The 16,601-nt window shown below is 50.6% G+C and overlaps 1 protein-coding gene across 8 annotated transcripts; it reads right to left on the bottom strand.

The window, feature by feature from the left end:
* Positions 1-3,221: 3,221 nt before the first annotated feature.
* On the bottom strand, positions 3,222-6,681 carry LOC136549451 (heat stress transcription factor A-2b-like). 8 transcript variants are annotated; one of them, XM_066540731.1, is made up of 4 exons: positions 6,523-6,681; positions 6,311-6,423; positions 5,729-6,198; positions 3,222-4,521 (listed from the first exon to the last, which is right to left on the bottom strand). In XM_066540731.1, exons 3-4 carry the CDS (start codon positions 6,056-6,058, stop codon positions 3,739-3,741), a joined length of 1,113 nt encoding a protein of 370 aa, XP_066396828.1. In that variant the 5' UTR covers positions 6,059-6,198; positions 6,311-6,423; positions 6,523-6,681; the 3' UTR covers positions 3,222-3,738. The 8 variants fall into 8 exon arrangements, with proteins under 8 accessions (XP_066396828.1, XP_066396829.1, XP_066396826.1 ...); XM_066540732.1 differs by having other exon boundaries at positions 6,316-6,423; positions 6,518-6,680; XM_066540729.1 differs by having other exon boundaries at positions 6,316-6,423; positions 6,523-6,680.
* Positions 6,682-16,601: the final 9,920 nt, after the last annotated feature.

Here is a 16,601-nt window from a genome sequence, read left to right as displayed (position 1 = left end):
CGACCCTATTCATCACCGGCGCTATACGCGGGCGTCGTCAGCCGGTCGTGGCGCTTCATTCCATCCCGACGGGCAGCGTGGTTACTAGATACCCCCGTCGGAAGTCGTACGCGGATTAGGTAGCATAGCGCCGGCACGCCCGACACTGTTGGCGACATGAGTCCTCACGTACGGCCCGTCGTGGCCGTGGGTCACGTCAAGAAGCGCCTACTCCCTTTCTGGTGTCGGAAGTTTGACCCTGGGATCATACTCTTAGACCCGCAGTGGTTGGGGGCGGTACGGACCCCCGTCGGGTAAGGTGGAATCCCCCTTCGAGAGCTCTGGCGAGGCGAAGTCCGCGCCCGAGGGGTCGGGCGAGACAGAGCCTGTACCCTCGGCGTCAGGTGCGACGGAGCCCGTGCCCTCAGGGTCGGGCGAGACAAAGCCCACGCCCTCGGGGTCAGACGTGACGAAGCCCGCGCTCGAGGGGTCTGGCGGGACAAAGCACGCCCCCTCGGGGTCAGGTGACACGGAGCCTGCCCCCTCAGGGTCGGGCGAGAACAAAATACGTTGTTGACCATCCGAACGAGTTAGCGTTCGCGGCCATCAGCTTCCTTCTTTCAGGTATCCTTAATATCCTTAATACTAATACCCGATAGTAGCCTCCGAGCCTGCGGAGGAGTATGATATTTTTTCAAAGGCTTTTTCAAACGGAAGGATTCTAAGGGTCTTAATCTCCCTTTGCGGGCCACGGGATGTCTTGGTAGGGTCGCAATTCCTTTCTGTCACGTTCGGACTCTTTGGGAGCATGCAACTGCGGGATTCGGGGGGGTCAGAAAAGATCTATCTTGATTCCGATCCCTTCCTAGGATCCGATCGATTCACCATTGTCATGCGACCACGTATTCGGTCTCCTTGCGAGTCCAACTTCCTTCGAGGCCCCTCGCGTAGCAAGGGTCCGGTCGAGGGGTCAGCTCGTCTTGTGGTCGTCCTCCCTCAAGTGTTTTTCGATAAAACGGAGGGGCTGAGCCGTGCCATGTTTGCCTCGATGGACGAATCATGGTGCTCCGAGAACTGTTAACGGGCCAGTTCGAGTGGGCCCCGGCTTCCCTTTCGTAGGGGTCCGGCATGGGTCAGCTGGTGACCGACTCTAGATTCCTGGTGGTCAATCCATATAGTTCTTGGATCCATTCAACCGGTGCCTAGGGCTCATTGCCTTTCTTCGAAGAAAAACTATGGACCGTGATCCAGCCAAGACCCGAACGTGGGCCAGGATGCCCGTGGCGCTCGTGCGCTGGGGTACCGGCTGCTAGCAGGCCCATTCCTTTTCACTCCTCACTCTAAAGGTGCCCTGGAGCAGTTGTGAATCCGTCGGTGGGCCAACCTTTGAAAACCTGAGCCTTAATGGGCTGTGGGAGCGTTTTTAGCTCTGTATCCCTTCTTACCTGCGGTGGTTTTCGGCCCATCGAGGGGGCGAACCGCTGCCCAACGCGCCCTTCGAGGAGCGGCTGGGGGTGGTGTGTGCGCGATTCCTAGAGAGGTGATGTGAAGAGGCACGACAGGCGCGTCAATCTAAGCGGACGGTTCGCCACTCGCTCTTGCGCCGCCAGCGAAATCCTTGTTCCTACACCCTTGCTCTTCCGCAGTCAGCGAAGCTTTCGTTCCTCCGCCTTTGCTTCCCATGGAGTCGTGGTACCGCTCCGACATCACCCACGCGCACATGGAGGGCCTTGTCAAGTGCGGCCTTCTCCGCGAGAGGACCGACGCGGCGGACTGGCTCGTGCCTGGTCATGAGGAGGTGTCGGTGCTGCCCGATGGCTATGTCATGTCCTTTGCGCCCTTCCACGAGCGCGGACTCGTGATTCCTCGGGATCAGGTGAGATGGAGCCCGCGCCCTCGGGGTCAGGCGTGACGGAGCCTGCGCCCTTGGGGTCGGACGATACGGAGCCTGCACCCTTGGGGTCGGACGATACGGAGCCCGTAACTTCGGGGTCAGGCGAGACCAAAATACACTCTTGACTATCCGAACAAGTTAGCGTTCGCGACCATCAACTTACTTCTTTCAGGTATCCCTAATATTATACCCGACAAGTACAATCTAAGTAATGGCTCCTCGTCCTTGGCGGCGTGCGATGGGGACATTTTGCAGAGCCCCCGCCCTGTCCACACACCGTTGTCCTTCACCCCCTCACCTGCTGCTACCGCTATTTCTGGAACAAAGGGCAGATTTATTGCTTCAGAACAATGCCTCCATGGGGGCGGAAACGCAAGTGGAGGTTGTGGGCTTGAGTGAGCTCTCAAGAATTTGCTTCAAGCAGAGGAACAGAAGTGCTTAGTTCTTGCTGTTCAGATAGTCGGTCTTGCTCTGTTCTGCAACCGTAGTACTGTTAGTTCTGTTTCTGTTTCAGTCTGTTGTACTGTACTGTTTATAAAAGTAGTTTTATCATACTTGTTAAAAACGATGTCTACAGAGCTGCTTTTTTTTTTGTTTTTCTATTTACCAAAGATTTTTTTTCCCCTGAGGCTTGCCGGAGAGCTATGATTTAGCTACCAATGAAAAAGAGAAGTATCAAGTGGCTCCCCTGGCTCGGTTGTGTCTGTGGCTACAAAGTTTCCAAGAGTCTAATGATCAACCGGTTGATTTGCCGGTTGTTATCAACTATTTTTTTTGGGCCGTGCGATGCGGAAGCGTCGGTCTCCCCCCGCCTGCGATCATGCTGGCGCGTGCGTGCAATGCGTCCCTATGCGTGCGTCCGCTCGGCTTCAACGTCAAGCAAGCAATCATGCCGGTGTCTGTGTCCCTGCCTGCCGCACAAACGCGAGCACCGAACACCTTGCGACAATCTCTCCTCTCTCACCTCCTTGTGTGGATTTTGTTTTTTTTAATTTCTAAAGAATTTGTGAATAATTTGATATATATTTCTCTGATGTCTAGAATTCATAGAAATAATTTATAAATCTTTTTGAAAATTTTGACATATATTTGTGTTATTACCAAATTACATTACTCTTTCCAATAAACTACACGGAAGAAATCATTGTAAATATAGTAACAAGACAGTATAAATATAACTATAAGACAGTGTAAGTGTATAAAAAAAAATGGTCGATGGAAGAAGCTAAAACAACCGGTTGTTGACTACATTTCCCAAAGGTTTCCCCGATAATGACGATTCCCAACACGTACTACAATCACGAATTGTCTTCCAAATTTCGCGCACCAAATAAAGCAGGCATTTCTTGAATTTTTCCATCCGTCTTTATTCAGGTGAATCAAAATTGTCTCCCAGATCTTCGAACCGAAATCCAGTAGTACTTCAGAACCTCAACACAACAAAGTTGCCACCGTACGAAATTACACAAACACAGAATTAGCACATCACTACTGACAGAAACATGTATAAACCATCAGCACTACTCGCTGAGTCGCTGTCACTGTACATAACTACATACTGAATTCCTGACGGGCAGGGTCCTAAACAACCAACAAATCGCTGGTGTTGCCTAAAACAGCTACTCCGGTGGCAAGCAGCAATCACTACAGTCAGATCATATCTGATGCACCTAGCAGTTTTCCCTGGACGTCATGGCGAATGCCGGCCAATTCTCATGGAAGCAAAGGCCTGCCCTTAGCAAGGAATTCAGAAGGCGATGGAAACCAACCAACAGAACAATTGCCTAGTCTTGCTCACACAGTAGACACAGCTCAGGAGTTGCAGATTGTGGTACGATGAAAAGGACAGAAAGGTACCGAAACTATTAGCTGGATGTTGGGCCATCTGAGTTGAGAAAGCCCATCTTCTCAGACAGCACATTCATATCATCCTCGATAACAGGGCTATCGTTCTCCTCACCAAGTCCTTCGTTTAGCAGTTGCTCCCAGAAGTTGTCATTCAAATCCTCCTGGGGCATGTCTTGCTGCTGCTCAGAGGTACTGCAAATATCAATGTCCTGTGGCTCGATCAGACCTTGGCCATCGAAAGCTGGACTCTCAAGATCAGTTGGGATCCCGTCAACAAGGAATTCAACCGAATCCTGGGGACTAAATAGGACTGGTGAACCTTGCTCTAGGCTGCTACCAGCCCCCAAGTCATCAACTTCAGGTCCTTGATCAATGCGGCGTCTTCTTTTCTTTGAAATAGCATCTTGGAGCTCCTTTCTCATCTCATTCTGGGAAATCAGGTGCTTTAAGAATTCAGGATTCCGCATGACACGTGCCAAGAACGCCATCATCTGCTGCTGCTTCTGTTCAGTCCCTTGTAGCCTATCCTCCATGGCTTTGAGATTTGCCTTTGTGTTCTGCTGCTCCTGCCTTAGCTTCACCACTTCTGCCATCAATAGCTGCTTGTCTCTCTTCAGCCTGTCAATCTCTGCATCAAATCCAAAGTGCCCCACCTCAAGGTATGGCCCAAGGGACTGCTGGTTTGTGGCATTCTGAACAGGAGGTTTTCGACGCCTGATGTTCTTCAGGAGGTGTCTCTGTCCCCGTAAGAAACCCTCATTTGCAAATTCCCACCGATCAGGATCCACCTTCCTGAAACCCTGGATAGGCCAGCAAACAACAAATCAGGCAATGGTTAGCTTCAAAATACCACAAGGCAAGAAGAATATGACTGGTGCATTTGGAGTATAAAAAGTACGGTTAATTTTTCATCAGATCAGCAATAAGAGCTAAAGTGTAATCAAACAAAAGATGTCCTACATTACCATTTTAGGATATGTTCGAGTTTACTTTGCACAGTTTCAGTTTGCATTGTTTTCAATTAATTCTTCATTTAATTTGTTAATTTCTGCTTCGATAAATCAATACTCATCCTTTTCTACTGTTTCGAGGACCTGCCATTTACTGCCTCATTCAAAAGCAAATAAGAAAATGATAAAGCATAAAAAAAGTTAGAGGTCATTATTATGAAAATATTGTTTCACTTCACAAATATAGACTTCATTGAGAGAAGAATCCATCAGAGGAATAATGCACAGTGCAAGGACAGCATGAAGTTTAGCAGCTGACAGTGACAGGTGACCTAAGGCGTTACTATTCAATCATGCACATTATTACAAATAGCTCCAAAGAGTGCGCACACAGAAGTATTCCATCTGCTATTAATTCAGGAAAAGGAATCCTGGCATCAAAACATGGAAGTACAGCACATGAAGGGCGATGTTGCTGTAATGCTGTTGAATAGCTTAAGGAAAATAATAATTCAAAAACATATTATCCTTTATAGATGAATGTTTTCTAAAAACACAGCAGTAATATTTTTCGAAATGCCAACAAGATTATCTTCTTCATTTCCTTCCACAACATGATCAGATGTAGCGAACGTTCCTCATAATAACTAAATTCAACTTGCCTGGGGTTTCTATGCGATTTTTTACAGAGACTGAGTATTATGCAACAGTAGTATTAACTCACATCATACATTCATACCTGGATACGCTGTAAGTTAAACTTGCTTGTTTAATTAACTACCTATATGTTGTTCTGAAGTACAAACGTTCTTATCACCAAAAACAAGAGATGAGATTCCCAGAACTCAAATCAGAGTAGTCAATAGTGTTGCATCTGGGAGCTTCAATGCCTACATAATGTCACTTTGCTGTTTCATTGCTGACCACAAAACATAAATAGCCAATTTCATGGATTACACCAACTACTTGAAAAAACAGTCAACAGCATTGCATCTGGGAGCTGAACATTCGACGCTGTTCACAAGGCTGAATTGTAATGGGGAAAACAAGCGCTTACATAGGTGTTGAGCTGCCGGACGAAGCTGGAGAAGTTGTTGTGCTTGAAGTGCCTGGGCAGCAGCACGGTGGCGAAGGCGTGCGGATCCCACACCACGAAGCTGTTGTTGGTGGCGCTCCACGACACGATCAGGTCGGTGGCCGGGTCATCGACCATGTCATACGTCTTGGTGAGGAACGGTGGCGGCCCAGGGTCATGCAGACCCTCCATCGGCCTCGGCGCCACGGCGACCGCAGTGGACGGCCCATCCCCGGCCTCCTCCGCGCCTGCCAGCAAATCTCCTCCCTCCCCATGGCTCTCCTCCTTCACCGGGTTGAGCATTGGGTCCATAGCTAGCCAGATTCTACCCTCCTAACCGAGAAACAATGCTAGAATCTCTACTCTGACGCCGGAATGGAATGGTGTGTTGGACAATGTCAGCAAAACTCCCTTGTAAACCAAGAGCAATGACAAGGAGCTGCCCCTAGCACCTGGACACACAGTAGTACAGGACACGCATAGACATTAAGACATACACACACACGGGCGCGCATCTAGCACGGGGACGGGGAACAGGATAAGGTGCTATCCTGGCAAGAACACCTCACCATCCACCTGCAGCTCTGCAAGTATAGGTAGAAAGCAGCCGACAAACTCTGTGTGCGCGGGGGCGGGGCAGAGCGCCACGCCAGGGGCGGAGACCGCCCGCCGGGTGCCTGAAACGACGAACACAGCAAGAAGTTGGGCTTCCACCGGCGGAAACCAGAAACCCTGAGAGATTTGAGCGGAAAAGGCGGGAGCTTTTGGGACCTCACCAGGCGGGAGCTTTCCTGTCGCCCGGAGCTGCGGCGGGGGTGGCGAGCGGTCACGAGCGCGGGGGAGGGTAGGTAGCCCGGCAGCCTACTAGATGTGGCTCTGCCGCTCTGGGATGGTGAGTGGGTAGGGTATGGATTTGGCCGTTGAAGCGACGGGGGGTCGGGGACCGGAAGTGTGATGCGGGTGGGGAAGCGGTGGGACTTGGGTTGGGAAGCGGTGGGACTTGGGTAAAGATGGCACCGCCCCCGTACCCGTTACCCGATGGGTATTTGATCCATTAGAGGATGGGAATAGGATTATATCTTTATCCATGGGTATCTAAATAGGCAAGAATCTATTTCCGATAGGTATAGCGGGTACGGGAACGTTCCCTGTTTACCTGTGGGGGATACGACCCCGGATACCCACGGCAGACCACATGGGCTGCGCCCCTAGGGGTGGCCTAGCCCATAAGAAGAAGCCTTGCGAGGCACGACTCTGCTCGGTGCCTTCCGCAAGACATCGGGAAGATATCCTGAAGATACTACGAGATCTGTTAGGATATGTATGATTCCAAGATTCCTGTAATCAGTTATTACTTTCCGGTTATCTCTCAGATCTAACCGACTTGTAACCCTGCCTCCCGGACTATATAAGGCGGGCAGGGACCCCCTCTAAAATCACGGCATATCATACGATAGCTAATACAAACCAACAGACCACAGGAGTAGGGTATTACGTCATACTGACGGTCTGAACCTGTCTAACTCGTGTGTCTCTGTTGCTTTCTTGTTCTTGATCTCGCGCTCCTCTACCGATCAATCTACCTTCATGGGATACCCCGCGGAGGACTGCCGACGATATTCTATCGACAGTTGGTGCGCCAGGTAGAGGTGTGCGTGCTGTTTCCTTATCGAACAAGATGACTTTTTTCCGTAGGCTCTTCGTCCCTTCCATAGCCCGACCAGATCTTCACGGTCGGATCCATCTCGTGGGTCATCAACGCTGATGGAGTCAGAGAGCTCCTCGAGCCGGAGCAGATCGGTTCTGCGCCAGCCACCCCCGCACCTGCAACTGCAGATCCGATCTCGGAGGCGATTCCAAGATCTCTTTCGGCAACAACTCGTCGTCCGCTTCCTCGCTACCAGAGGAGGCCGATCAACAACGATGATCTGATCGAATCCATCGATCGGGTCGGACTGAAGCTCGCCGATTGTCTCTCCATCACCGAATCGGCACTGAACACTCTGGTTCAGCGCCGACCACCCTCCGATCCAGATCTATCGGAGGGTGCTCTGGAAACTGCAAGGGCTATGGCCCTACCCTTCGAATTCTCCAACACTGTCGTCGCTTACCAACATGCCCTAAAGGGCAAACTCGCCGACTAGATCGTCGTTCAGCTCCCGCCGGCTGTCAACACGCTACACTTAGGCCGGAGCCCTAGGGCACACCTCCAGACCATCCCGGAAGAAACTCTGGGCTCCGAGTCTTAGGGTTCTACGGAGACCCTCGCCGAAACCTTCTCCGATCAATTTCTCCTCCCACCCTTCCGGGGTGGTGCAATCTTCAATGTCAGCATCGACAACCCTCCTTGGAACGGCGAAACCGAGGAGGAGCATGTTGCTCGGGAGAGCCGAAACGTCAATCGCGCGCAGCAGCGAGAGAACAAGGCAGCCATCGCAAGGGCTGAGGCTGCTCGGAATAATCGGCTTGACTCTCAAGGAAGACCGCTCCCGCTCTACCACGACCTCGACGAAGAATTTCTCCGCGTCGACAATCACAACGTCTTCAAGACTCCAAGCGCCAATTTGGCAGTAGCCGCCAACGAGCTTGCACGTTTCCCTCAAACGCCCGAGCTCGCCAAGATCGCCACCATGCTTAAAGCGGCTCACTGTCAGATCAATGAGATCCGCGAGGATCAGAGACCTTCGTGCTCTACGAGCACGATTCACCGATCAACTGCGTCGAGGTCCAATCACCACTCAAGTCAAAGCCATTTCACCGACCAGTCATTACCTCTCTAAGGGGGACCCGGGGGGGCATCGCGCCGAACACCATCGCCAACACGACCAGGAGGTCGAACAGGATGCTAGAGTACATCTCAGCAACCTCCGGGATGCGCGGCGGTGTATCGAGCACCATCGCTTTGGTCATCATGAAGACGAAGTACGTCACTGCTAGGATTACAAAAGGGAGTACGGCAACCCAGACTCAGCCCTCGAGCCTATCCCCGACCACAACACCACAGATTATAGTGTCGACAATCCTAAGGGGCCTTCGGCTTTCACAAAGGCACTCCGAATGCTTCAATGGCCCCATGGTTTTAAGATCACCGGGGTCGAGCCCTACGAAGGAAGAATGAACCCAACTCAGTGGCTGCAGGCTTATGCCACTGTCGTCTGTGCCGCGGGAGGAGACACCAGCATTATGGCAAATTATCTCCCCATCATGCTCACGCCACCCGCCATGAGCTGGTTCACCAGCCTTGCGCTGGACTCCATCGGCTCGTGGGAGGAGTTGAAGAAAGTCTTCACCGACAACTATATGACCACGTGTACTCGCCTCGGCACGAAGCATGATCTCAGCCGCATCAACCAGAAGCCATCCGAGCTCCTCCGTAGCTACATCCGGTGTTTCTCCGAGATGAGGAACTCTATCCCCAACATCACAGAAGCTGAAGTCATCACCGCCTTTATCCGAGGACTCCACCATCGCGAGCTTCGCTCCAAATTCAACCATAAGCCACCAACCGGTATCGGCGAAATGATAACTACCGCCAACCAGTACGCCGATGCAGAGGAAGCTGAGGTGCGCTTCAACGAGGATGTAGACACTCAGCGACCACCTCACCGATACGACGATCGCCCTGATGACCGACGTCACAACGACCGCCGCCCCGATGACCGCAGCTATCATCGCGATAGCGGCCCTGATCGAACAGGAGGACATAGGCCCGGCCAAAATCGCCACCGCTGGCCAGAACACATCTTCACCGCCGCTAGTCAACCTCGTGCCAAGCGTAACTACGACGAGCAGTACCAAAAGATACTCAACGGTCCATGCCCTCTTCACAAGAACGCCAAACACAAGATAAAGGATTGCATTAGTCTAGCCAGGGAGTTCCAAGACAAGAGGCTCAACGACAACGACAATAATGGAACAGGAGGCCACCGACCGCCTGGGAACAATAACAACGCCTTTCAAGACCACGATAAGGTGGTCGCCACCATCTTTGGGGGCCTCGCCTCCACTAAGAGTCGAAGGGAACGGAAGCTTGCCACTCGATGAGTGCTCGCCGTTGCTTTAGAAGAAACTACCGCCAACCCCAGCTATCGCCCATGGTCCGAGATCCCCATCACCTTCAGCAGGGCCGACCAGTGGGCAGACATACCATATACAGGGCATTTCCCCCTTGTCCTCGACGCAACCGTCCAGAAGGTGCTATTCAGAAAAGTCCTTGTTGATGGTGGCAGTGCTTTGAACCTACTCTTCGCTGGAGCCCTAAGGGAGTTGGGCCTCGCGATATCAGATCTCACACCCTCGGACTCCTCCTTCTGGGGTGTGGTACCTAGAAGGGCATCCAGGCCACTTGGAGAGATCACCCTACCAGTACAGTTCGGCACGGCAAGCAACTACCGCATCGAGCATATCAACTTCTATGTCGCCGACTTTGACACCGCCTACCACGCCATACTTGGTTGGCCAGCTCTGGCCAAATTCATGGCCATACCACACTACACGTATCTGGTGTTGAAGATGCCTTCACCTGTAGGAGTCCTGGCTCTACGGGCCAACCTTTCCATCGCCTACGCCTGCGAGACAGAGAGTCTCGCCCTCGCTGAAGCCATCGACCTCTCCATCCAGATGGCTAGCGTCGTCGCCGAAGCCAAGACAGTACCTATCGATGACATGGAGATTCCAGAGGTAGAGCTTCCTCGCGCTTCTACCAAGTCCAAGGAAGTCAAGGAGGTCGGCCTCGGCCTCGACGACCCCTCCAAGACTGTGAAGATCGGGGCTCACCTTGACCCTAAATAGGAAAGCGCGCTCGTCTCCTTCCTATGTGCCAACGCCGACGTGTTTACTTGGAAACCGGTAGACATGCCAGGGGTACCAAGGGAGAAGATCGAGCACTCCTTGAATGTCTCGCCGACCGCCAAACCGATCAAGCAGAAACTCCACCGATTCGCGCCAGACAAGAAGGAGGCTATTAGGGTAGAAATAAAATAGCTCTTAGCCGCCGGATTTATAAAAGAAGTGTATCATCTAGATTGGTTAGCTAATCCTGTTCAAAGAATAAAGAATGGAGAATGGTATCTTAATAAACACTGCCCTAAAGACCCCTTCGGCCTGCCTTGGATAGACGAGGTTGTAGACTCCACCGCCGGCTGTGAACTGCTCTCCTTTCTTGACTGTTACTCTGGCTATCATCAGATCTCCCTCAAGGAAGAAGACTAGGTCAAGACGTCGTTCATCACACCTTTCGGTGCATACTGCTACACCACTATGTCCTTCGGACTCAAAAACACTGGGCGACCTATCAAAGGGCTATTCAGATGTGCCTCGACCAACAGATCGGACACAACATCGAAGCCTACATCGACGATGTGGTCGTCAAAACCAAAACCACCGACAATCTTATCGCCGACCTTGAAGAAACTTTCTCCAACTTGAACAAATACCGATGGAAGCTGAACCCTTCAAAGTGCATCTTTGGAGTTCCATCCGGTATATTGCTGGGCTACATCGTTAGTGCTCAAGGCATCGAATCAAACCGTGACAAGGTCTCCACCATCACCAACATGAAGCGGCCGACATGCATCAAGGATATATAGAAGCTTACAGGCTGCATGGCTACATTAAGTCGCTTCATCTCGCGCCTCGATGAAAAGGGCTACATTTCTTCATGCTCCTTAAAGCCTCCGAGCGTTTTTCCTGGTCGGAGGAGGTAGACACAGCTTTCGAGCAGCTCAAGTTGTACTTAACAAAACCTTCGATCATGACAGCGCCACGATCAGATGAAACTCTGCTGATCTACATCGCCGCCACTTCTCGCGTCGTCAGCATGGCTATTGTCGTTGAACACGAAGAATCCGGGCATGCCTACAAGGTGCAATGTCCGGTATACTTCATCAGCGAGGTGCTTAATGAGCCCTAAACTCGTTATCCTTAGGTACAGAAGCTGTTATACGCAATTCTGATTACATCACGAAAGCTCCGACACTACTTCGAGTATTACAAGATCGCCGTGGTTACTGAGTTCCCTCTAGGGGACATTCTCCGCAACAAAGAGGCCAATGGCCACATCATTAAGTGGGCTGTTAAGCTCGGCACTTACTCCATTGAATTCAGAAGCAGACCTACCATTAAGTCATAGGCGCTTGCTGATTTCGTCGCTGAGTGGACCGAGATCCAAGAACCCATTAGCGCCACTTGCCCCGAGCACTGGATGATGCATTTTGACGGCGCCCTTAACATTAGCGGTGCCGGTGTGAGCATTCTGTTCATTATGCCGACCAAAGATAAGCTCCGCTATGTCCTCTGGATACACTTTCCGGCCTCCAACAATGCCGCAGAATACGAAGCATGTCTCCATGGTCTACAAATAGCTGTCGAGCTCGGCGTCAAATGACTTATGGTGTATGGGGACTCCACGCTGGTTATCAACCAGCTCAACAAAGACTGGTCCTGTTCCAATGAGAAGATGGACGCATACTGCGCTGAAATCAGGAAGCTTGAAGGGAAGTTCTACGGTATCGAGTACCACCATGTGGTACGAGATCAAAATCAACCAGCCGACCACCTCTCAAAAATAGGTTCGTCTCGTGCCACAGTTTCGCTGGGGGTCTTTGTGCAAGATCTCCTGGTGCCATCCATTAAAGAAGAAAAGGAAGTTGAGGAGGTTCCCCCTGCCGAGCAGTTGGTACTTGTGGTGCCTTCACCGGTCGCCGATTGGAGGGAGCAGTTCATCAAGTACCTCACCAACTCTGAAGTACCCGCCGACAAGACCGACACCGAACGCCTAATTCGCCGAAGTAAGCACTACATGTTGGTAGATGGTAACTTGATGAGGAAGAGTGCCAAGGAAGGGGTATCGCAGAAGTGTGTCCCTCAAGACGAAGGAGTGAAGCTGCTTCACGAAATTCATTCTGGTTCCTATGGCAATCAGGCGGCCTCAAGAAACCTGGTTAGCAAAGCTTTCTGAGCTGGCTTCTAGTGGCCCATGGCCATCTCCAACGTAGAAGACCTCGACCGGCACTATGAAGGATGTCAGTTCTTCGCCAAGCAAATACACGTACCGGCACAGAAACTACAGACCATCCTAGCTTCTTGGCCTTTTGCATGCTAGGGACTGGACATGATTGGGCCTTTCAAGCCAGCACCAGGAGGTTTCCGGTATGTATACGTTGCCATTGATAAGTTCTCCAAGTGGATCGAGTATAAACTGCTCGTTTCAGCTACTGCAAAGAAAGCAATCGACCTCTTTGAAGATATCATACACAGGTTTGGTCTCCCAAATAGCATTATCACCGACCTCGGAACCACGTTTACCGGCCATCATTTTTGGGACTTCTATGAAGATCGGTGCATCTCCGTTAAATATGTTTCTGTTGCTCATCCTAGAGCTAATGGCCAGGTTGAGCGAGCTAATGGTATGATCCTTGACGCCCTCAAAAAGAGGCTATATCAGAAAGAAGAAAAGCATCCGGGCAGATGGCTCAAAGAGCTACTGGCTGTGGTCTAGGGACTACGCACTCAAGCTAGTTGTAGTACCAGTGTGTCTCTATATTTTTTGGTCTACGGCTCAGAGGCCATACTACCAGCAGATGTTGCCTTCCGAGCACCCAGGGTGGAAAATTATATTGAAGAGCAAGCCGCAGTTGTTCAGACAGAGGACATTGACTGGGCCAAGGAAGAACGCCTGATCACCTGCGTCCGCACAACCAAGTATCTAGAAGATCTGCGAAGGTACTATAACCGCAACATAAAAGGTTGTTCATTCACCGTCGGCAACCTCGTTCTCTGTAGAAAACAAAAGACCGAACGGTTGCACAAGCTTTCTTCCCCTTGGGAAGGGCCCTACATCGTTAAAGAGGTCACCCGACTAGGATCTTATCGCTTATGTGACTTAGATGGGATTGATGTTCCAAACTCATGGCACATCGAGCACCTTATATGTTTCTACCCTTGAAACGCTCTAGATATGTACTCTCCATTTTACGATGAATAAAGTTTTGGTCTCCATAATTTGTCTCCATTTTCCCCTTTAACTTTCGATCTCCGCGTACGGTCGCCGAGCATTATGATACTCCATAACGATCTCCAAAATCGCCGAACGGTTTTCTCTAAAATCGCCGAATGATTTCTCCAAATCACCGACCATGATTTCGCCAAATAAAGTTCTCCAAATCTCCAAAATCGCCGAATGGTTTCTCCAAATCGCCGACCACGATTTCACCGAATAAAGTTCTCCAAATCTCCAAAATCTCTGAACGGTTCTCTCCAAAAAACGCCGAACGTTTTCTCCAAAATGCCGACACATTTTCGCCAAAAAACGTCAAATAATTTTTCTCCAAACACATCTCCTCCAAATCGCCAACATGTCTCGCCACATGTTTTTTCTCCAAAACGCCGAATAATTCGCTGTAAACCTTTAAAGATATTTCGCCGATCAGTGAGCAGTCTACTTTCTTTTCTGTTCTCTTTGGAGAAGACCCAGCCTCTGATCTCTCCCTACACGTGCCACAGGCTCCACGCTCTGCGTTATGGGTGGTCGGCTGTGGTTCCTTGGTCATGCCTGTTTTTCCTTCACGTGCACGGGCTCTATGCTCGACGTTATAGATTATGGGCTATCCGAGGCCGAGAGCTCGGAGTAGAATTTATTGCTCGGTCGCCGTTTATGCCATCTACAGTCATTTCGATAACTGCCGAGCAGCATACGTTTCGCTCTTTTCTCTATGGAGAAGACCCAGTTTCTGATCTCTCCCAACACGTGCTACGGGCTCCGCGCTCTACGTTATGGGTGGTCGGCTGCGGTTCCTTGGTCACGCCTGTTCCCCCTATACGTGCTCGGGCTCCGCGCTCGATGTCATAGACTATGGGCAAGCTGAGGCCATGGGGGTTAGTAGCAAACTAACTGCTCGGACTCTACTTATACTCCGTATAAATATCTTATGGTCATAACTACGATGATTTTTTCACCAAAATACAATCTAACTGCAAGCACATGCACTTTATAAAATTTATCGTATATATAAGTGTTCTTACGCTTTCGCGCGTTCTAATTGCATTGCGCAGAAATTACAGATGATATCAGCCAAGCAGATCATTGGGCTACGTCACTGCCATCTGTCTCACCAAACAGATCTATGTCACCGGCCAGTTTCTTCACTGCGTCCTCCACCTCATCCTCTAGCTTCTGGGTCTCTGCATCGCTCAGTCCTTTGGGGAAACCGCCCCCTATCGATTGAATGTCGATGGTTGGGTAGTGGGACCGAGCAACCGCAAGGACATGAGTAGCAACGGTCATAATGGCGTCGCGGTTGAAGATCTTGAAATTCTCCCATGCCGCCTTGCACCTTGGGATGATGGTATCTGACCCTTGCCTCCTACCATCAAGTCGGGATGCCATTTCTAGGTCAATGCAGTCAAGCACCGATTTTATTGCGGTAACTATAGCATTGAAGTTGTCTTTTTGGACCTAGGCTTCCTGCACTAGCACATCGAATTGTGCCTTGGCTTTACGGCGATAACCTGCAAACATTACAATGTTCCATCATACTAGAAAAATACTTCAGCAGTAATTCCAACCAGGAGGTATTCACCTTTCAGCTCCTCGGCCAGTTTGTTTGCTCGCTCCAACTCCTTTGCTTTCTCTTGTTGGATTTGCTCGACGGTCTTGCGAAGCTGGCCGAGCTTCGCATCTCGCTCTACAAGCAAAATAGTTATCACCTAAAACAGGTTGTTCAACCAAATACAAAGTATATTCGTCGATAATCATACCTGTGTTCTGATCGGTTAAGCTTTTCAGCTGCTGGTTTTTCTTTTCCAACTGGTCGGAAGCATTTTCAGTTGTTCTGACACAACGACCAGCTGCTCGGTTTTCTTCTATAGCTATTCGAATGCTATTTCTAGCTGATCGGATTTCCTCTGTAGCTGCTCGGTTGCATCTGCCAACTGCTCGGATAGAACCCCCTTCTGATGTTCTAGGTCCCACGAATTGGACTCTGCAAGGTCTCGCTCGCGTCGGGCCCTCTGGATGTTCCTCTCATATAGGTTCATTGCCTCTCGGAGTATCTAGTTCTCTTCAGCAAGGGCTCCATCCTCTTTATCAGTTGATGTCGCTGCTCGGCTGTACGCGTTATACCCTATGGATGTACAATGCCAGTGATGAACTTCGATCTCCAACACCATTTATTAATATTATAGTTGCAGTACTAACCTCGATTTGAGTCATTACTCTAGCTACCGTGGATCTCAGCCTCTTCATCTCCTTGGTGGTGTTTTCTTCCTCGATAACTACCACTTCTTCCCCACATTTTTGGATATTCCGGATGGACTAGGGTTGAGGTTTGGCTCGCTCAATCTCCTCAACCTCATCCTCTTCCACCATCGCTCAAGGCACCACTGGGAGGCTCTGTGGCTGGACAGCGGCTCCGACCTTTCCTAGCATCGCTACGGGTGGTACAATTTGCTCCTCGACCATCGTCGGAGTTGCTTCCCTAGCCTCCTGCGCATCAACAGCAGCTGCAGCTTCCGCTCCCAAAGTACCGACAGTTTTAGTCATAGCCTCGGTCACTGTCGCCGACGTGCCTGTTGTTTGCGCCAATGGTTCGCCATCGCCAGGACCGCCGGTAGCGGCAGCTGACCTCTCTTCTAGTTGCCGAGCACTTGGGGACTCCAAGACGGGAGCAGTCGGTGTTGTTTCTACCGTGGGTGCGGTCCTCAGTGTTGCTCTGCATAATGTCAACTTGTCGGTATTCAAAAGAGGTCAAGGAACAACATTACTACTACATGACAAATATACTCACGGTTTGGTCTTCTGGTTCAACTTCTTGAACCGGTGATACTTGCCTGATCCTCCAGGTGCAGCTGCGTGGTC

Source organism: Miscanthus floridulus, chromosome 4 (assembly GCF_019320115.1).
Source record: "Miscanthus floridulus cultivar M001 chromosome 4, ASM1932011v1, whole genome shotgun sequence".
NCBI classification, from domain to species: Eukaryota; Viridiplantae; Streptophyta; class Magnoliopsida; order Poales; family Poaceae; genus Miscanthus; species Miscanthus floridulus.
Note: the sequence above shows the minus strand (reverse complement) of the source record. Positions and strands in the feature narration are given on the sequence as shown.

Coding starts and splice junctions, on each gene's coding strand:
- LOC136549451 (XM_066540725.1), bottom strand. CDS start 6,058: ATGGACCCAATGCTCAACCCGGTGAAGGAGGAGAGCCATGGGGAGGGA. Junction 4,522..5,728: donor TCCGGCAGCTCAACACCTAT/GTAAGCGCTTGT, acceptor TGGCCTATCCAG/GGTTTCAGGAAGGTGGATCC.